The following is a 19,963-nucleotide window of genomic DNA, read 5'->3' on the forward strand; positions in this document are numbered from 1 at the left end:
TGACCCCCATTTTTGGCATGAGAACCGGCGAGAAATCCTAGCCAGGAAAGGAGGTGTGCCCACCAGTGCCGAATCCACCCCTCAGTTGGGGGAGGCTAGGTGAAGGCCACCTCTCGGTCCCCGCCATCTAGGGGATGGGGGACCCCTCCAATAAGGAAGAGGTCAATGCCACCCTCCTATTGGAGGGTGGCATACTAGGGGGTGTAGAAAGATACCCCAGGGGAGGGACTCATTGGTCCCAACTTGCACAACCCTTTAACGCCCCTAAATATAGTATTTACGGGCATCACTGAACCTTGCCTCTTCGGATTTGAAGTGTCAAGGAGGAGGACCAAAGAGCTGTGCTGCAGAAGAGGAGGACAACTGCTTTGGCCCCTGCCCTACCGGCATGTCTCCTGCTCTGAACATTTGCAATCTGAACCCAGCGTGTCCCGCAGCCAGCAGCCTCCAAGGACCTGCCCTGCCTTCCTAAAGAGCTCTTATCTCCTGTGGACATCAGAATTGTCAAACAGCATCTCAAGCCAGGACTCCAGATCCACGAGTCCTCACCACTCTGCACCCAACGCCCACGGCCAGAGTCCGAGTGGGCCAAACCCCCAGCGATCCTGACCTGCATTTCAGTGTTGGACGAACTCCACCGACCTTCTATTTGACGACTGCAGCCTCATCTTGAAGAGTCCCCCAATGGCGACCGGAACTTGTGAGAATAACCCAACACGAAAGTACACTCCTGAGGTGCCAAACCGACGGTGTCCTGGTGTCCAACAACTCCTTATCTTCATCCTCCAGTCATTGATTCCCTTCATCCAGTCTTCGGGCAACAGACGTCCTCGATTAAAAAGCATTGGGCTCCTGACCCCTCCCGAGCACCCTGTATCTGGCCGTACCTGTACTACTGGTGGTGTTGACTTGGTGCCAACCTGGGACCCGCTTTGCCCTGACCTTAACCCTAGGAGTTTGGCTCCCAAGTCCGAGTGGCCTGGCCGTGAGCAGCCCCCAACCGAGATGCCCACTATCCCCACTGGCTAACATTGGCCCTCTGCACCTGGCTGCCGTGGTGCCCTTGAGTGCCAACCTGATCCTTGGGGAACCTTTGTTCTGTGTTGAACTGTCTTGTACTGCAACAAACGCAACTCGGTGCCTTCACCAGAGTTAACCTGTTTACCAATGTCCTCTGTTGTTTAAACTGTTTTAGGAGTGTGTTTCATGCCGAACAAGAAAAGTAATCTCAAAGTAATCTAAAAGTGCTTTAAATGTAATTTCAAGTGTTTTTGACCAACTTACCAATTGTTTTCTTTTCTTAACTGCAAAAGTAATCTAAATGTTCCTACCAGACCAGTATTCACCGTCTTTTGAAAAGCAACATTGTATGAAGAGCTTAACTTACCTGCTAAGTCAATCTTGGTTCTAAGAATAAAACAAAATAACTTTTTATACAAACAATTGGTCTGGATTCCGTCTATGTTTGTGTGATATCATTTCTTGCCTGAGTGTGTACAGCAAATGTTTAACACTACCCTCCTCATAAGCCTGCAGGCTCAACCACACTACCACAAAAGAGAGTAAGGAATTATCTACTTTAGCCTCAGCTGTTCCTCTGGGGATCCACTCAACATGTGCACACAGTACCTTCCTACAACTCTCTACAAAAAGTTTATTTCAGGTGATAAGTGAAAACAACAGCTAAGTTGAAACGATTACAGTGTATTAGAGTAAGTGAATAAAATACAAGCAGGGCTTGCAAGAAATGAGCCTTCTGGATGTCTTGGAGTCCTTGATGGCTATTCACGTCAGTTGCATTAAGAGACTACGGAACACGTGTAAGTAATTCTGCAGCATTAACCTGAAAATGCGAATGTGCTAATGCTTCTGAGTGCACATCACAAAAAGAGTTTCTTGGGTTTCAGTAAGCTAATACACATAAGACAACAGCAGATGGCCAATAAAAGGAACCAATTTACAGCACACACGGTAATACTGACAAAATTATCTATGCCTATGCTGAAAAAGAGAGGTATTATAGAATGCACAATAAGAGGCTTGACAGGAGGGGTAGATAAAAGGTGGAGATCACTATGTTGCAGCGTGTATCGTAGCGCATAAGGAAACATTTTCTTTTGATCTATTTCTAGAGCACCAGACTACCCAAAGGAAAGGCTGTCCTGGCACTTGGCCTGTGCCCACGATACTGATCTGGAAAGTGAAAGGACAGAATGCCTGAAAGAGGTGGATTGAGATAGTTCCAAAAACTCCTGAGATCGGTGTTCGCACACAGGGACAAAGTAAGGAAGTAGCAGGCTTTAGTCTGGGGGCACTAACAGAAATTTGCCTCCTGTGCTAGCTTTTCTGAAGCAAGGACCAAATACACAATGGGCCTTTGCAGATGTAGGGTCCCTGTTGGCTTTCAACAAAGGAATCCCCTGTGTTAGTAAATGGAGTGGACCGATAAAGCACCTTGGCAAATGAACTTTTACATAAACTTATTTTGTGATTCAGAAAACAGAGTAAAAAGAATAGATAAGAAGAAATGCAGGTTTGTCTGTTTAGACAATGGAGGAGGCGAGCCACAACGTTCTGTAAACATCAGCCTGGTATTGTGGTGCCCGATTGTTAATTGATGTAAACATCATTCACTACTGTAAAGGGAGGATATTAAGTGACTTCTGGATACGGTGATCTATGTAAAAGAGACAAAATAAGTTGAATCATGGCATTCTAATGCATATGGTACGCTGGGAGGCTTGCAGATATATAGTTGCAACAGTCAAGGAGAGAGTTAGTGGTACAGCTAGAAAAGGGGCAATGAGCTTAACTTTACAGATATGGAGGATATGATGTCGCTATAAAACAGTCGGTCTGCTTCAAGAAGGAAGCCCGCATTTGCTGCATTCTTACCCAGTAGGATGTTGTATCAGAAAATATAAGATCCGTTTTTGAACTATTAAAGTGCGGGCTGCCAGTAGGCATCCTCTCCTCAGCTCTGCTAAGGGCATTAGGAAGGGTTTTAACAGCAGAACTGTCTTTGGAGAATGTAATGTGCACATATTTGCAGACATAGGACTGGAACAGGGTAGGGTGATTAGTGGCAATATTAAACAAGCATTTGCAATGCAATAGGTCCCGGGTTAATTAAGTTTGAGCTATTGGCATTGCTAAATATTGCAACACCAACTGCAACAAAAGCTATTGGTGTTGCATTATTTAGCAATGCCAATAGCTCAAACTTTAATAATGCGAGACCTATTGCATTGCAAATGCTTGTTTTCCTGGTTGTTGATACCTGTGGTGGGGCACTACGTGCGTCTATGTGCTGTACAGCAGAACACAGTTCTCAAGAAGTGTATAGTGCCCCACGCTGGTATACCCAAACACACTACGAAGGCCAGTCCGATGCTGGAGTGGGGGGGATGGAAAAAGGGGGGGGGGGATCGGGGGGGGGGAAGTTAACGCCTTTCCAGATGAGGGGGCTGTGGCTGTGTGTGGTGGGGTCGAGCTGTGGCTGTGTGATGGGGTCGGGCACGTCAGGGGTGGATGTATGTATGTGGTGCGTGCGTTCATTCAGCGGGGATCAGTGCGGGCTGCATGGCATAGATGAATGTATAGGGAGGGCATGCATAGGTGGGGACTTTCGAAATGGATGAGGGACATCCCGGGGGCTGGCGGGAAGGGTTGGCTTTCTTGTGTTCGGCCTTTTCATGCCTGGTCTGAGCTGATATGTTTCCGTCCTGTAAAGAGCGCTCATGCAGCGGGGATGCACCCCTGAAAAAGACCAGAAAGGCAGGGGGTGTGTTCATGTGCTGGTGTGAACACCCCTCTAAGAGGTTGTGGGGTTCAGTGCTACAAGCAATGGGCTGAGGGGAGCTGTACCCCTAAGTTTAAATGCTGCCTTGTTGCTATATTCCACAAGAGTGGAATTTGAGACCTCTGGACAAGAATGTATATTTTAATTAACGTTGCAACGCAATGCTCCGAAATGGGAAAGTATGAAGTCTGGCGGTGCAGCTACGTCACCAGCTAACGCCGCTTCCGGTCACACATTCTACGATGCATGCAGCGCCTCGCGGTCTGTCACCCACTTCCACAGACGGGTATTCTGCGTGTCTCCTCCTCAGTTTCCAGCCGGTACATCTTACACGCATACGAGCGCCCTTGTAGCACTGGTCTCCACCTCCGGGGGAAGAGCTGGGTCAATCAATCAATCAATCAAGCATTTATATAGCGCACTACTCACCCAGAGGGTCTCAAGGTCCGATCCTCTGCTTCGCTACACCCGTCCCTCCAGACCCGTGCCAAATATTTTATATTTATGCGTTTTTATATAGCGCGGACTTTACCCAAATCTGTCAGGGCGCTTCACAGTAGGAACAGAACTGATACATGAAGGAGAAACATTACAAGTTTACAAATTAAATAAAAAAGCCAACGTTAAGTTACATGAGGCAACAAGTCAAATACCGCTGCTTCCTGAAATAAAGCCTGCCTGTTTATCAGCGCCGCGCGCCCCTCTGCAGACTCCACCTGCATTCCAAAGTCAGTCACGTGACCTCTTCCCGAGGTGCGCGACGTGATCCGATTCTTTCTGCCATGCTGAAAACAGCAGAAGTTCATGCGCGCAATGTAATGCTATGGCAAAGTGATGCGCGTGGCCAGCTCGTCTCCACTTTCCTCTTGTTGTCGGCTGAGCCGACAGCTATAGTTCTCTGGCGAGAACGCGCTTCACGCGTTTCTAGCCGAGACCTAAAAAGGAGCCAAATAAATATTTAAAAGGACAGGAGATAATGGTGAGTTTGGAGGGGTGCAATGACCCCCAACCATCTGCTGCGAATGATGTACTAGGAAACAAAACGAGATGAACCAATTCATGGCCTTTTGGTGGATGTGGGCTACACTGGATAACCTGGTGAACAGGATAGCATGTGTAAGCTGCACAGGTCCAGTACAACCAGTAAGCAGCTTGCTCCTTTGTCGGCCATCCACAAACATTCCAGAAAGACTTCCGGCACTACTGGTCGAACAGCTGTCTTTAAATTCAGACTGAATGAAAGAGATAGTTGTTGGAATAAAGGGAAGAAAGAAGATGGTTAGGCTATAATATTTGCAAAAGGCTGGTATTCTTGAGTTGGGCCTGCAGTTTGAAAGTATAGTTTGAGTGTTTCAAAGACATAGCCTTCGTTAGAGGAAGCATTCAGCAGGCAGCTGATAGGAGGAGCAAACGCTAATGCAATAGACCCATTGTGCAGTAAGTTTAGGACAGCACAGGAAGCCTTGGCTGGCTCAATTGAACAAGTATAAAAGAAAAAAAAAAAGGAAAGTGGCCTTGGTCAGATATCAACATGGATTTAGCTAACAAGGACTCCCTTAGGGTTAATTATTGTTTAAGAAATTAAGCAATCCCTTGGTTAATTCATTCTATTTTATGTTAAAGAACCTTTTTAGGTTATCAAAGAGGCCTTGTGAAGAGGAGATAGCGTGCGACTGTGGGCCAGGTGTGGTAATCTTGAAGAGCATTCTTGACTGATCGTGAACCCTATCAATAACTGTGCTACAGTGACATTTTTGGATTTGACAACAGGCCTCATCGTGAGGTCTCCAACCTTTCATCCGTTTGTTTTCAGTAAGACGACGATTACACTAGTTTCGTTTGATTTGCTTTTAGAATAAAACAGGGTGCAGGACTGGAATCAACCAGTGGTTGCGAACTGTTGTTAAAAATGTCCTACAGTGATAATCAAGGGAATAAAAGATGTCATAACAAGACTGCCCATTGATCTGTCAAGGAATGTAAAGAGAACACACAGTATTTGTTCTTTTGAGAGATGTTGTGTGCACATTTATATGTATTAAACACATTCAGAAAGCACAGATAGACAATAGTGATCATGCAGGCACAGGAGGATAGATGCTGATAGAACTCCACAGAACATGGAAGATTGCAAACTGCACTACACAACGGGGGACGTAAACAACGGTGAAAAGAGTTTAATGGAAAAAGAATAAAGAACCAGAAATGAGAACCCGTGGAAGGAAACAATTCAATTACTGACTGGAGTAGAACGGATAATAGTGACTTCTCTGTGCATAAGATCACCAATGCAGGTGCGCAAGTGATGGGACTGGACAAAAGGCAGGGAAAATTGAGCAACAGAGGTAAGACAGAAGGTAAGGTATGTATAGTCCTTGACCTTTCAACATAAATCTGCAGTTATGCATGGATCCGAGGATGCATATATAGGCCCACATTAAATGCAGAATAAGCAGACACAACAGGTTTTGCAGACAACCTGTATAGCACCAGGAAGAGAGACAAATGTAAGTGCAATTTTACAGGACATGGGTCTACGAGTAGGATTTATTAGAGACATCCTTCCATTGGTTTTAGATAAAATGTATAGATTTTGCAGTCTGTATAGATGCTAATGCACTAGAATTATCCCCCTAAAAAATAAAAATTAATAGCAGAAATGTTCTGTTTATTTTATCTGCAACATAATAAATGCTCAAAAACAAACCAGCCCCTTTTCATGTTTTAAAACTTGGGGATTGCAAGCTATCCCTTAAAGAAAATCTGCAAGACAGGTGGTGTTTTCTGGTGCCGCACACAAGATTTAGCCGTGCATTTTCCCTTGTTGTATTACTCCTTTTTAGACGTACTGGAACTTAGGCAAATGAGTAAGATGGGAGAATTGACTGCACTCACCGATTGGGGAATCCTCTCCGGACTTGTCACTGTCGCTCTCTGAGCTGGAAGTCTGTCGGGGGCTCCTCGGTCTTTTGCGCGGCCTCTGAGATCCCCCCATCGAAGGTAGCTGTGGGGGTCCCACTAGGCTGCTTCCTTGTCCTGAAGCTAGCTGGTTATCCCGGTTTTTGGGGGGCCGACCTGGACGCTTTGGGGGTCCAGCGACATTAGGGTTCTTCTTGGAGAAAAGGACTGAGGTTCTCCTGCCAACTTCATGTGCTGGAGTGGAAGAGGAGTTTGGCCCGAGCCCTGAGAGAAACAGACAAAGACGGCAAGAACAGAGTGGGGAGACAGCAGGGATGGGACCAAAATTTGAAGGAGTAGGTTGGGAAAGGATGCAGTGAAACAAACACAGAAGAAGAGAAAGAAAGGGGCAAGAAGAGAAAGAGAAGGAAGGATGAGTAATGTTTAAATTCCCATCAGATAAACAGCAAAAACAGCGCATCCCAAACCACGTGCACCAGACGCAAACCTCACTGGCTTCTCAGCAGACTCGAGAGAGTCCTGCAAGAGCTAAACATTAGATATTCTACATTAAAAGCTCTCTGTACTTCAAAAAATCAAAAGGAGCAGCATGTTAGTTTTAAATACACATACTTTATTGAAAATAATATCAAAAGTTTACCCAAAAAATACAGTGCTGAATTACAACTTTAAAACAAAAATGCTCACAGACGAAATCCCAGGAGGTAAAGAAAGACCCCTCTTCAATCCTCTGGTGTGTGATACAGCACTCTGAAATGGATCACTCGTCAACTCAATGGCGTTAGTTACCAAATGACTTCCCCACCAGTGCTTTGGAATATTCTACGGTCCCAGGAATGCCATAACAGCCCCCGCTAGCTTATCCCTCCTCAGTATAAGAGCAATTTATTTCTTGGATACCAAGGATGGAAACTGAGGTGGTCAGGGATTCTTCAAACAGCAGAACTTCCCCTGCTTAAGCAGCACATTCAACTTTAATAAAACAGTATCCAGATTAGACAGTGAGTTACTTAACTCCATTATCATAGGATGCATCTCACAGTATCACAATATACCCCATTAAAAATAACAGGAAATACAATGAAAAAGAAAAAATCAGATCCTGTGACAATTTGAGGTCAGCACTGTTCGAAGTCTGAAAAGAAAAACAACTAAACGGGATGGAATGCCGACATCTCTTCTCTGTTCAGCAGTGAAAACCAATTAGCGCAGACTGAGGAAAGAGAATTTCAAATGAGGTTTGCTACCTCAAGACATGCACTTTACAAATATGGAAGGGTTGGAGGTGAAAGGTGCTTGCAGAAAGATGTGGAAAAGGGAGTGGGGGAGGTAAAGCATTCAGGAAGGTGCAGAGCCACAGTCCAGCAAAATCTACAATTCGAAGTGGCCGGTATTGGAGATGGGCTTGCAGCCGAGGTAGCAAAGTTGAGCACCGGGAATGTGAAAAGACAGAACTGATCCTTATTAAAAGGCCAATACCTACAGATTTAAAAACTGGTAACTGAGCAGCTTTGCCTTACGGAAGACACGACTTGCTGGCATGAAGACAACCCATAACCATGTGGCCGGGGGAAGGAAGCGGTAAACAACTGCAAGCAATAGCGTAAACAGGCCACAGGCCTATAAACATTCAATGTCTTTTACGGTTGTCCGGAGTGGGTGTGTGCTGCCAGGAAATAATCAGTCCTGAGAATTGAGAGGAACAGAAAGGACAGTGCAGAAATCTACCTCTCGTTAAACTAGCAATCTTAGCTCCAACCCTTCTTTGCCATGTGGTTATACATAAACATTCAAAGTTGGAAATTCCCAACTGCTCCCAAAGTGTTGAATCCAAGAGAGGATAAAAGGCGTAGTTTTCAAAAATGATCACAGTTTTACTCCCATTTTCCAAGGCATCTAGCTTGATCCTTCTGAATCATACGCAATACAAAGAATTACATTTGTGGAACAGTAACTATTACTTGCCATTTCGTATTTGTGGAGACTTACGACGTAACAGTCGAAAGCAATGCTATTGAAATCTATTTCAAACCCATTACAGACACCACCTCAAAATATCACTCGGTCTCTCATCACATTAAATTTGTGGAATTATGCCCCACAACAGTAGTAAAGGAAAACAAGCTCCCTTGAGTATCCCATGTTGTCAAGCAGATTAGAAAGCTTAGGACATTTTATGTACAAAATGGAAATCAAAACTGATGAAGTAATGAAATAAACAGCTTTCCTGCAATTATTTTCTCTAACATTGCAGAACCAGTGCCTGAGATTGTGTACTAAAGAAATAGCTTTGCTGGAGCTAAATTCAACTTTCACTGACAATTGAATGTGCAAGTACTGCACTATCAGTATCTGAGCCTATAGATGGGTTTTGTCTTTGAGGTCCAGCTAAAACCAAAGTGACCTTTTCATATTTAAACAGATTTGCCGACATACTTTTGCTTCGCCTACAGTAGAGTAGCTGTGATCAGAGAAAAGGTAACACACAAACTGCTAACAGCCTCTCCTAGATCTGGACTGAAGAAGAGGCTCCAAGGGTCACAAAGCAGGATGCTTCTGAACGAGCGCTGAGTCAGTACCTTTCCTAGTCTCCTGGCTGCTGCTCTCTTCTGCAGCACTGTCCGTCTGTCCATCCTTTTCTGAAGGGTCGTGTGGAGGCAGCCCTCCTCTACCAGATGAGCTGTGTCTGTCCATGGCTTCCCTCTTGGATTCACGCTGGTGAGCAAGTTTGCGCCGGATGACAGTAATTTCCTTTTTTAACATTTTGGCTCGTCTATTGCGTCCAATGCTGTGCTTGCCCGCACTTGCCTCATCCAACCGTTCCAGCAGGACCTTCAATTGCTCTTCCAGGGGCAGGTGCTTCTGGTGCTCTGAAATCTGCTCGTCCGCTGCAAAGGTAGAGACAAATGTTATGGGTATGTTTATCCTAAACAGGTTTGTTGTTTGGAAAAACTACATTAGAGCAATCCTACTACTTGTAACCAACGCATTTAATGGGACTACAAATAAAGGCAATAAATAGGATTGTACGAACTTAGCAACTTTCCTTTAACAATAGTTGTGAAGCTTGAAACTTAGATGTACACGCTGTACATAATACCATCATATAGTGGTTGGGTCGAGAACTTCATCTAAATATATCAAAGTGTTTTGTTACTTTGGCGGTTGATCAGAAGCAGTCGGAACAACTCAAGGTGAAGCCTATACCCTCCACAAAACACAAATAAGTGATGACTATTGTAGATTCTCTTTTTCCGCCAATGTGTTTGTAAGCACAATAGTAAATTGAAGAGACTTTTGAGAAATTCAACTGTGACATCGAAGTTAAGGAGGCAAAAGTATATCACCAGGTTAGGCGTACAGTAAATCAGTGCTTCCCAAACTTCAGACTCTCCACTAATTTTTAAGAATGTCAAACCTTTGAGACCCACCTAGCTTTAATGGACATGAGCAGGTGATTTTTAGGTCTCGCCTTTTCCATTCCGAAGGAATGGGAAATGGAGAGAATTCAAGTGCTCAAAATACTCGTGAAACCAAGGGCTTTTTGGTGCGGTTTTCTTTGAGTTCACGTGAATCACGTGACCAAACAAGCACGTGCATCAGCCTCCCTCCCTCCTTCCTAATTGCATTTTGTTCACGGCCGCCACCACATCAAAGGGCTTCTCCCAGCGTGTGCTCTGCGGCTTCTCCTCCCCTAATTATTCATGGCTGGCCGGCCGTACTTTCAGTTTCCCGGCCGCTCTTGTTGTTTCACCCGACTCACTAGTATCCTTGCTTGATAAATGGATTTTACTAGAAAAAAAAGTTGTCTAACTGGACTCCACGTCTCATGGTGAGCTTCCACATGTTTAGGTAAACGTACTTTTTTTGTGTACATTGTCATTACGTAGGAACAGCGTCAGCGTTGTTTTTCCCCTCTTTTATCATTATTTTGTAGTTTGTGCATTTTTAGATTTTTACTCTCATTTCATTGTCCTGTGTCCATATTTTTGTTTGGTTGCTTTCTCTCCCCTCCTTGAAATAGTGACATTACAGTTATTGTTTTGTACCACAAATCACACCGCAGGCACTGCCGTTTTAGAATTTCCAATTACTTCATTATCTTGGTCAATACATTGTACTGTTGAAGGGTTTGAATCTGGGCTCACTCCACACATCCACAGACCTCCCGAGCACAGGGCACTCACAGACCGCCACGAGAGCGGCTTTCCTGCTCTTTAAATGCACGGGTTGGAAGTCACCTCATCGAGAATCTACGATCGTTGTTTCACCATTTCCAGTGTTATTAAATATCCTATAAATCGAGCGCCTGACACCTCGCTGAGCTGTGTTTAATTTAAAAAACGCGCATGTATTAAATCGGGTCTTTAGCGGACATGAAGTGGCTCGGCTTTTCCAAAGTTCTTCTTTCAGCTGTATGTTGCTTTTAGAGAAATAACGCGCAGTTATACAAAAGCATGTTTAGTACCGTTTATTGTTTACACGTATTGCTAAAATAGATAAAAACAAAGACCCTTTATAATTATTAAATGCGTGTTGTATATCAATATGAATCAGACACATTATTTTTAAAGCACGTGAGAAGGGGAGATAGAGTTTGAAAGACGAAACTGTGGTAGCGAGATAATTTGTGTTAAATTGATCTGCGACACAATTGAATGTGCATTGCATCAATGTTTACACTGATTCAAAAGCAGGCACGTTTTTCGTTTAACTACCCCTGCTCTTTGCCTTTTAACCGATGTTTTCTTTGTTTATAAAACAAAAGAGAACAAGAATCGCATTAGTCGAACTTGACAAGGTATTCGTGGGTGCCCCGGAGTGCAAACAGAAAACAAGCATTGGCATAGCCAATAGGTCTCGCCTTTGGGACCTTATAAGTGTTTAACCATGCAACAGTTAATGTTGCACCAAGGATATTGTGCTGCATAACTAAATACTTATAAGGTCCCAGAAGCGAGACCTATTGGCTATGCCAATGCTTGTTTTTAATTGTAACTAAATAATTGTGTGGCAGCACACGTATTTACAGACAGCACGTTTTCCATTGAAATGGGCACTAAATTTGCACAGACATACAGTTGTACAGATAGTTATAATGCACAAATAATATTGTTCCAAAATCAGGTTTCAGTGAATAGTTATCATTTGTGTATCACCAAGTAAAGTGTCTTAATTTGTTTTGACCCTTTTAAAATCTTTGCTTCCATAACACCTCAGAATAAAAAAAAGTGCTATATTTTAGCTTGCCTGACTGCTGAATGCGTACAGTTCATTTACAGGTATTTGCAGTTAGTAATGGCAGCCTAGCCCTTACTTTCACACATTGTACCCCAAAAAGATTGTCTTACAATTCACTTTACTTTTCTTCCTCCAACTGCAAAGTGAGAGTTTGAAAACCTCAATCCCCATGTTAAAAAAAAAATAAGCAGCAATTTGTCAGAAGACCTGCCTGAGATTTCACCTCTGTCTTTGAAGAGCAGAAACGCGGCTGTAAATTAATAGCTGTTACAAAATTATGAATTTGTTACTTACTTTTGTAACACTTTCTGGTGGCTACATTGTGAACCTGCCCAAGTACCTGACTGAATCAGGAAAGACAGCACCATAAACCTCCATACACCTCCCTCCGGACACGACAACATACCCACATAAAGAAGCCACCACTGCACACTCAAGTCAGTTAAATTATAAACAACACAAAGTGCAAATGACAACTGAATATCTACGGCAGAATGCGAAAGCTACCTTGGAATCTTATTGGAGAGTCCATTGTACAGAACTGGGAAGAGGGACGGCTGTAAGGAATCTGCTGTTCGTCTCAACCAGAAGGAAAACGCTACTTACCGGAAAGCATCTGTTCAAAGCGTTTAGTGGTATCGATTCACATGCATAGCATACTCCAACCGTTTAGTGTTTGGCTAAGACATATCAGCTATTTTTGTTTGAAGAAGTCACTAGAGTCATGAGATATGATGTGACTCTTCCTCTTGGTGCACATTTAACACGAGCTGCAAAATTAAAAAAAGCAAGAAAAACACGCTTCCAGGGAGGAAGGCAAGGGCATGTGAATCTATAGCACCACAAGGTACAAACAGATGCATTTTCTGTATGTAGCATATGTGGATGTAGATACACATGCTTATCATAGACTGCACAGTAGTGCCCTTCTAAAAGTGGTGGCTAGCGTGTGGATGATGCAGCTGTCTGAAACAAGGTTCTTAACACTGTCTGGCCCATTGTGCCCTGCAGACGGGTGAAAATGTCCACACACTAGTGTTCTTTAAAAGTGTGTTCTGTTTAGGTGGCTGCCTTACAAATACCTACTAATGGGATGCCTTATAGGAAGGCCATTGTTGTTCCTTACTCATGGGTGGTGAGTGTCTGGGTGAGCAAGTAGAACCCTCTTCGCTTTATGGTAGCAATTCTGACTATTCAAGTCAAGTCAAGTCAAGTCAATAAATTTATATAGTGCGCTACATACCCAGAGGGTCTCAAGGCGCTTGGAGAAGGGTGGGGAAATTACTTGTCAAATATCCACGTTTTAAGTTGCTTTCTGAATGCTAGGTGGTTCTGAGTAAGGCGAAGGTGAGTGGGAAGTGAGTTCCAGGTTTTAGCAGCCAGGTAGGAGAAGGATCTACCTCCCATGGTGGTTTTGTTGATGCGAGGAACAGTGGCAAGGGCTAGGTTGGCGGATCGTAGCTGGCGGAGGGGGTGTAGAAGGACAGTCTTGTGTTGAGGCATTCGGGTCCGATTTCGTAGAGCGCTTTGTGTGCGTGGGTTAGGAGCCGGAAAGTAATCCTCTTATTGACGGGGAGCCAGTGGAGGTTTTTCAGGTGTCCAGAGATGTGATCTTTACGCGGGATGTCTAGTATGAGCCTGGCTGAAGCGTTCTGGATGCGTTGGAGTTTTTTCTGGAGTTTTGCGGTGGTACCGGCGTAGAGGGTGTTTCCGTAGTCCAGACGGCTCGTGACCAGAGCGTGGGTGACTGTTTTTCTAGTTTCGGTGGGGATCCAGCTAAATGTTTTTTTGAGCATGCGAAGAATGTTGAAGCAAGATGAAGAAACGGCGTTGACTTGTCTGTTCATCGAGAGTGAGGAATCCAGGATGACGCCCAGGTTCCGTGCGTGGTCCGTCGGGATGGGTGCTTTTCCAAGGGCCTCTGGCCACCAAGAGTCATCCCAGGCGGAGGGGGAGGTGCCTAGGATGAGGACTTCTGTTTTGTCCGAGTTCAGTTTCAGACGGCTGTGCTTCATCCATTCGGCTACTTCTTTCATTCCTTCATGCAGGTTGGTTTTGGCGGTGTTAGGGTCTTTGGTGAGTGAGAGGATCAGTTGAGTGTCATCAGCGTAGGAGATGATGTTGAGGTTATGTTGGCGTGCGATGACCGCGAGGGGGCTCATGTATACGTTGAAGAGGGTGGGGCTGAGTGAAGATCCTTGTGGTACGCCGCAGATGACTTCAGTGGCCTCTGACTTGAATGGTGGAAGGCGGACTCTCTGGGTTCTTCCGGTGAGGAACGAGGTGATCCATTCCAGTGCTTTTCCTTGGATTCCGACGTTTCTGAGGCGTTGTAAAAGGGTGTTATGACAGACCGTGTCGAAGGCTGCGGAGAGGTCGAGGAGGATGAGGGCGACTGTGTCTCCATTGTCCAGTAGAGTTCGAATGTCGTCTGTTGCTGCGATGAGGGCGGTTTCAGTGCTGTGTTTGGCTCGGAAGCCGGATTGTGAGGAGACGAGGGATTTGTTGGTTTCGAGGAATGCGGCGAGCTGGATGTTGACCGCTTTCTCGATGACTTTGGCCGGGAATGGAAGGAGTGAGATAGGGCGGTAGTTTTTTAGTTCGGTGGGGTCAGCTGTGGGTTTCTTCAGGAGGGCGCTGAGTTCGGCATGTTTCCAGCTTTCCGGGAAGGTTGCAGAGTTGAGGGAGCAGTTGATGACGTCTCGGAGATGCGGTGCTATAATGGAGTCTGCTTTGTTAAAGATGTGGTGAGGGCATGGGTCTGTGGGGGATCCTGAGTGGATAGAGTTCATCAGACGGATGGTGTCCTCAGTGGAGATTGGCTTCCAGTCATTGAGGATGTTCAGGGGGGGTGGGGGTTCTGCAGGGGGTTGGGTGGGTTGGTCTTCGGGTCGGTTGTCGAAGCTGTTGTGGATGTCAGCAATTTTGTTGTGGAAGAATGAGGCTAGGGAGTCGCAGAGGGCTTGAGAGGGGGTAATGTCGTTGGAGTTGGCTGAGGGGTTGGTGAATTTCTTGACGATGTTGAATAATTCCTTGCTGTTGTGGGCGTTGTTATCTAGTCGGTCCTTGAAGGCGGCTTTCTTGGCATTCCGGATCAGTCGGTGGTGTATGCGGGTGGCGTTTTTGAAGGCGTCCTTGGTGCTGGTGGTTGGGTCTTTTTTCCAGGCCTTCTCCAGGGAGCGACAGAGTTTCTTGGATTTCTTAAGATCATCGTTGAACCAGGAGGCCTTCTTGCTGCCTGGTATGATTTGTCATTTTTTCAGTGGTGCTAGGATGTCGGCGCTGTTGGATAACCATTGGGTGAGGCTGGTGGCTGCTTGGTCTGGGTTTGAGGAGTGGGCTGGGGGGTTTTGAAGAAGCGATGAGGAGATCTGGTCGATGGTGATTTTGTTCCAGTTTCTTTGCAGAGTGGGTTGGGGGTGGTTGTTGGATGTGGGTTTGTTGTAGGTGAAGTGAACGCAGCTGTGGTCAGTCCAAAGGAGAGCTGTGGTGTGGCTGAAGGAGACATTTTTGCTGGAGGTGAAGATAGGGTCGAGTGTGTGACCTGCGATGTGGGTGGGGGAAGTGACAAGTTGTTTAAGTCCGAGGTTGGCGAGGTTGTCCAGAAGGGAGGTGGTGTTGCGGTCGTTGTTCTTTTCAAGGTGAAAGTTGAGGTCTCCCAGAAGGATGTAGTCCTCGGAGGGGAGCGCGTGTGGAGTGATGAAGTCCGTGATGTCTTCACTAAATTGTGCACGGGTTCACCTTGTTATGTCTTCCTTAGTGATGGGATGTCCTCCCTGTGGCATAGCAAAGGAGACAATTTATGGCAAAACTTTGTTCTATCAATGAAGTACAGAAGAGCTAGTTTGACACCGATGTGTGGGGTACTAGCTCCACAATGAAATATGGTTGCAGGAAGAAAACTGGAAGCACCATGGTTTGGCTACGTTGGAAAGGTGTTTCCACGATATGGATGGACTCAGATGAGTTATAAGAACAACCTTGTCTTTGTGGACCTGGATGAAGGGAACTTGTAGGTTGAGCAATTGTTGTTCATTAACGTGTCTAAGCGAGGTATGGCCATCAAGAAGGCCACCTTCCAGGAGAGGAACCAAAGGAGGTAAGAATGCAAAGGTTCACATGGTGGTCCCTGACATGGATTCCGTTGCGATTCCAAAGGGGAGCATCAGGCACTCTAGGGGGTATCACCCTCCATGAAGCCTTAACAGGAGGCCTGAAGAGGGAAGAGATCACTGTTCTGAATGGAGGCTGCGACTGTGACTCAGTGGCATTGAATGGAGGAGTTGGCAAGGCCTGCATACTGCACAAAAATAGGCAATAATATCCCGAACAGTAGATTTCAGCAGGCAGAGGGCCTAGAAAATGCAGTGATGAAAAATACTTTTCCATTTTGCTGCAGAATATGCCTTTAGTGGGTCCCTGGGCTTCTTTTAAGATGGATAACATTCTTGGGAGAAGGTTGAGGCACCTCACTTCTAGGACCTCCGGGAGCCAAATCACATCCTTTGAGCTACCTGGCAACTGGATGCCTCACCCAACCATGTTTCTGGGTCAGAAGGTCTGGCCTGAGGCAAAACCACTTCTGAGGGCTGACTTACCTCTTCAAGAGGGTGGGGTACCAGGGCTGTCTGGCCCAAGTTGAGGCTACTGGAATGAGGGTAAGTGATGTTTGACTGAGTTATCTCACCAAGAAGAGGAACAGCATGAGACGTGGAAAACCATAGCTCTTCCACAATACATTGCCCATGGGCTGTGGGCACCTGCTGACGAAGCTGGGGCCTCTGCGGAGTCTGTGGTAATGGTCTCTTGAGGTACTAGCTCTGCAAAAGGCCTGTCTTGCAACAAGTTGTAACAGGTTGCTATTCTACCACTGCGGTGCATTTTGGCTAGTACAAACCAGATCCTGCCAGTGACCCTCTACTTGAGATCACTGAGCTGCAGGGCATTTGGAGGGGGCACATGTGAAGCCTTGTGGGGGGAACAAAGGCCAGACTAGAAGGCGAACGATAGTGCATATTGTGAGCCGACTACTGCTGGAAAACAGGAAGCAGGTGCTGAAAGGCTGTCACGCTATGATAATTGGGGTAAGCTTTCTCCATAACTGCTTCCGATATGGACCTTAGGGAGGGCTGGTTTTCAAGACGCTGCCAATAGCGTTCAATACCGCTTATGGTAAAGCTTCGGCTGTGGAACGGTGACACCACTGACTGGGTGTGTGCTAGAAACAGCAGTTTGTTGCTGCTCTTGTTTCTCCAATTATAGAGGTAGGGAAAGATGAAAATGGCCTCCTTTCATAAATATGCAGCCACCACCACTAGGAATTTCGAAAACACCCATGGAGCCGGGGTGACCCCAAAATAAAGTACTTTGAACTGGTAGTGTTACTTGCCACTAAGCTCCCGGTTGAAGGAGTGGGATGTAATTCCGCAGAGTTGTCTTGGAAAATGTTCTGACAGGATGTAGCTGTTGATAGGTCACAGACTGAAGATGGGCGTCAGAGCTGGCCTTGGGGATGAGGATGTAGAGAGAGTAGACACCACTCCCGTGGTGTTGTGGGGCACCCTCTCAATAGCACTCTTTTATAGAAGAGACAGCACTTCTTCTGAAAGGAGGGAGAGGTGTTCTTTGAAGAGCGTATGTGTACGTTGAGTGATGTTCGGAGAGGTTGAGGCAACAGCAATGTTGGACTATGGCTATGACCCAGTTGTTGGGCGAGAGAGAGGATGTTGCCAACCCTACTTCTAACAACTGATGTGTGATTGGGGGTGGGGGTCAGGGCTACTTACTGTTTGGAGGTGGCAGCTCCCTTGCTGGAGGCCCTTTTGCTATACCTGGTGGAGCCAGCACTTCTCAGAGCCACAAGGACCTTGCCAGGGTGGATCAGGTGATCCTGCCAGGTGGAGCTAAAGACAGGAATATCATCAAGATAAGCTGCACTGAGGGATTCCAACCCAGCACGGTCTTTATTCACCAACCGTTGCAAGGTGCCAGGGGCATTCTTTAGCCCAAAACAGTTAACTGATAATGCCTATCTGGGGTCAAGAATCCCGATTTCTCTTTTGCTCCAAGGGTCAGACCTATCTGCTAGTACCCCGACGCCAGATCAAAAGTACTGCGACATTTGGATGCTCCATACCTGCCAATTAGTTCAGCAGCCCTAGGAATTGGGTGTGCATCAGTCTTTATCACAGCATTGAGGACCCTACAGTCCACAATAAACCATCTTTCTTTCCACCATGGGTGTAAGGTTTGGGGAATAAGACAACTGGGCTGTCCCAGAGATTCTCAGAGGGTTCAGTGACTCCCAATTCCAGAATCTTTCTCACATCAGCTTTGATGCTCTCTTTGACATGTTCAGACTGCCTGTAAATGTTGGTTTTGACAAGAAGGCTGTCCCCAGTGTCCACATCATGTGTACACCAGTTGGTCTGACCGGAGGTCACAGAGACTAGTTCAGCATAGTGATGTAGGGATTGCCTGCAATCAGTCTGCTCTTGGGCAGTATGGGTGTCTAAAAAGACCACACCTTCAACGGACTCATCTTTAGGGTTGTTTGAGAGGAGGTCAGGGAGCGGTTCACTCTCTGCTTCCTGATCCTCATCTGTGACAATCATCATTGTCACTGCAGCCCGTTCATGATAGGGGTTGAGGCGGTTAACATGGATGACTATCTCAGGGTTCCTGAAACTGCCATGGTCCACCAGATTGGTGACCTCCCCCTTTCCTTTCTAGTATAGGGTGAAGCCCACTATTTGTCCCGGAGGGCCCTAGGAGCCACAGGCTCCAGAACCCATACCTTCAGCCCTGGGTGGAACTCCAGAATTGCAGCCTTTTGGTCATACTAGAGCTGCTAGAGCTCTTGGCTGGCCTCAAGGTTTTTAGTTGCTTTTTCGATGTACTCTGCCATTCTGGAGCAAAAGTCAAACACATAATGCACAATGTCCTGTTTAGGCTCTTTGAGCGCCCTCATCCATCCTTCCTTTTAAGACACATGGTCCACTCGCAGGATGATCAAACAGAAGTTCAAAGGGGGAAAATCATACTTCTTTCTGTGGCACTTCCCTGTCGGCGAAAAGGTTTCATGGACTTGTTGAATCTCTAACAAGGACATTTGCTTGTGGGTAATATGGGGTAGTGAACTTGAAAGTCACTCCACATTCTGCCCACATTTTTAAAGTAACCAGACATGAAGTTTGTACCCCTGTCTGAGGCCACCTCCTTTAAAGATACCAATGATGGCCCTAGCTACTGCAGGAGCAGCAGTAGTCATTAAGGGAATTGCTTCAGGATACCTGCTAATATGATCCACTACTACAAGTATAAATCTGTTTACTGCATCTGTTTAAGGGTCGAGGGGACCAACAATATCAATCCCTACCCTTTCAAATGGAACCCCAACACTGGAAGTGGAATTTAGGTAGCCACCAGTCTTGAAACTGGCTTGGCAGGTAGCACATGAGTTACAAAACTCCTACACCTTCTGGGACATACCTGGGTCATTGTAGTGGTTCGTCAACCTACTCCAAGTATTGGTCTGGCCAGCTAGGGGGATGTCATGGGCCAATGTAAGAAGAAACTCTCTAAACTGCTGAGGCACGACCACTCTCCTAATGGCACCAGGTTTGGGGTCTCTGGCCTCAGTGAAAAGGAATTCCTCCTCCAATGGTTTCTGTGGGAGCCACTGACATCTCCTTTTGTCCTGATGAGCAGTGTGCGGTCTCAGGCTTTCAATAGTGACAGAGGCATCAGCCCCTGGCCCAAATCTTCTCTAGAGGGACCCTCTGGCCCCTAGAGCTCTGCCGTGTAAGGCCCAAGCTCCTGGGGCTAAGTTCCCTCTGGGGCGGACAGGTCTTCTCCCTGGAGAGAGGGGCCTGATCTGGTATCTGTTTAGAAGATGGTTTCCTAGACTCCTTTCCATTTCTCTTGGAAGGAAGGGCCATGACTCCAAGCTTCAACTCTTCTTTTTCACCCTGGGCTCTACACTGTGCTCTGGTTTTCACA

At 46.0% G+C, this 19,963-nt stretch overlaps 1 protein-coding gene across 2 annotated transcripts in view; it reads right to left on the reverse strand.

Moving 5' to 3' along the window:
• Positions 1-19,963, reverse strand: part of BRPF1 (bromodomain and PHD finger containing 1) — a 213,325-nt gene that overhangs the window by 39,566 nt on the left and 153,796 nt on the right. The window contains exons 9-10 of one of the 2 annotated variants that reach the window (XM_078661853.1): positions 9,301-9,609; positions 6,698-6,985 (exon numbers count right to left, since the gene is read on the reverse strand). In XM_078661853.1, the coding sequence (XP_078517979.1) occupies positions 6,698-6,985; positions 9,301-9,609 (597 nt within the window). The remainder of the gene's footprint in view (positions 1-6,697; positions 6,986-9,300; positions 9,610-19,963) is intronic. The other variant, XM_078661854.1, reaches the window with a different exon arrangement.

Source organism: Lissotriton helveticus, chromosome 9 (genome assembly GCF_964261635.1).
Source record: "Lissotriton helveticus chromosome 9, aLisHel1.1, whole genome shotgun sequence".
In the NCBI taxonomy this organism is placed as follows: domain Eukaryota; kingdom Metazoa; phylum Chordata; class Amphibia; order Caudata; family Salamandridae; genus Lissotriton; species Lissotriton helveticus.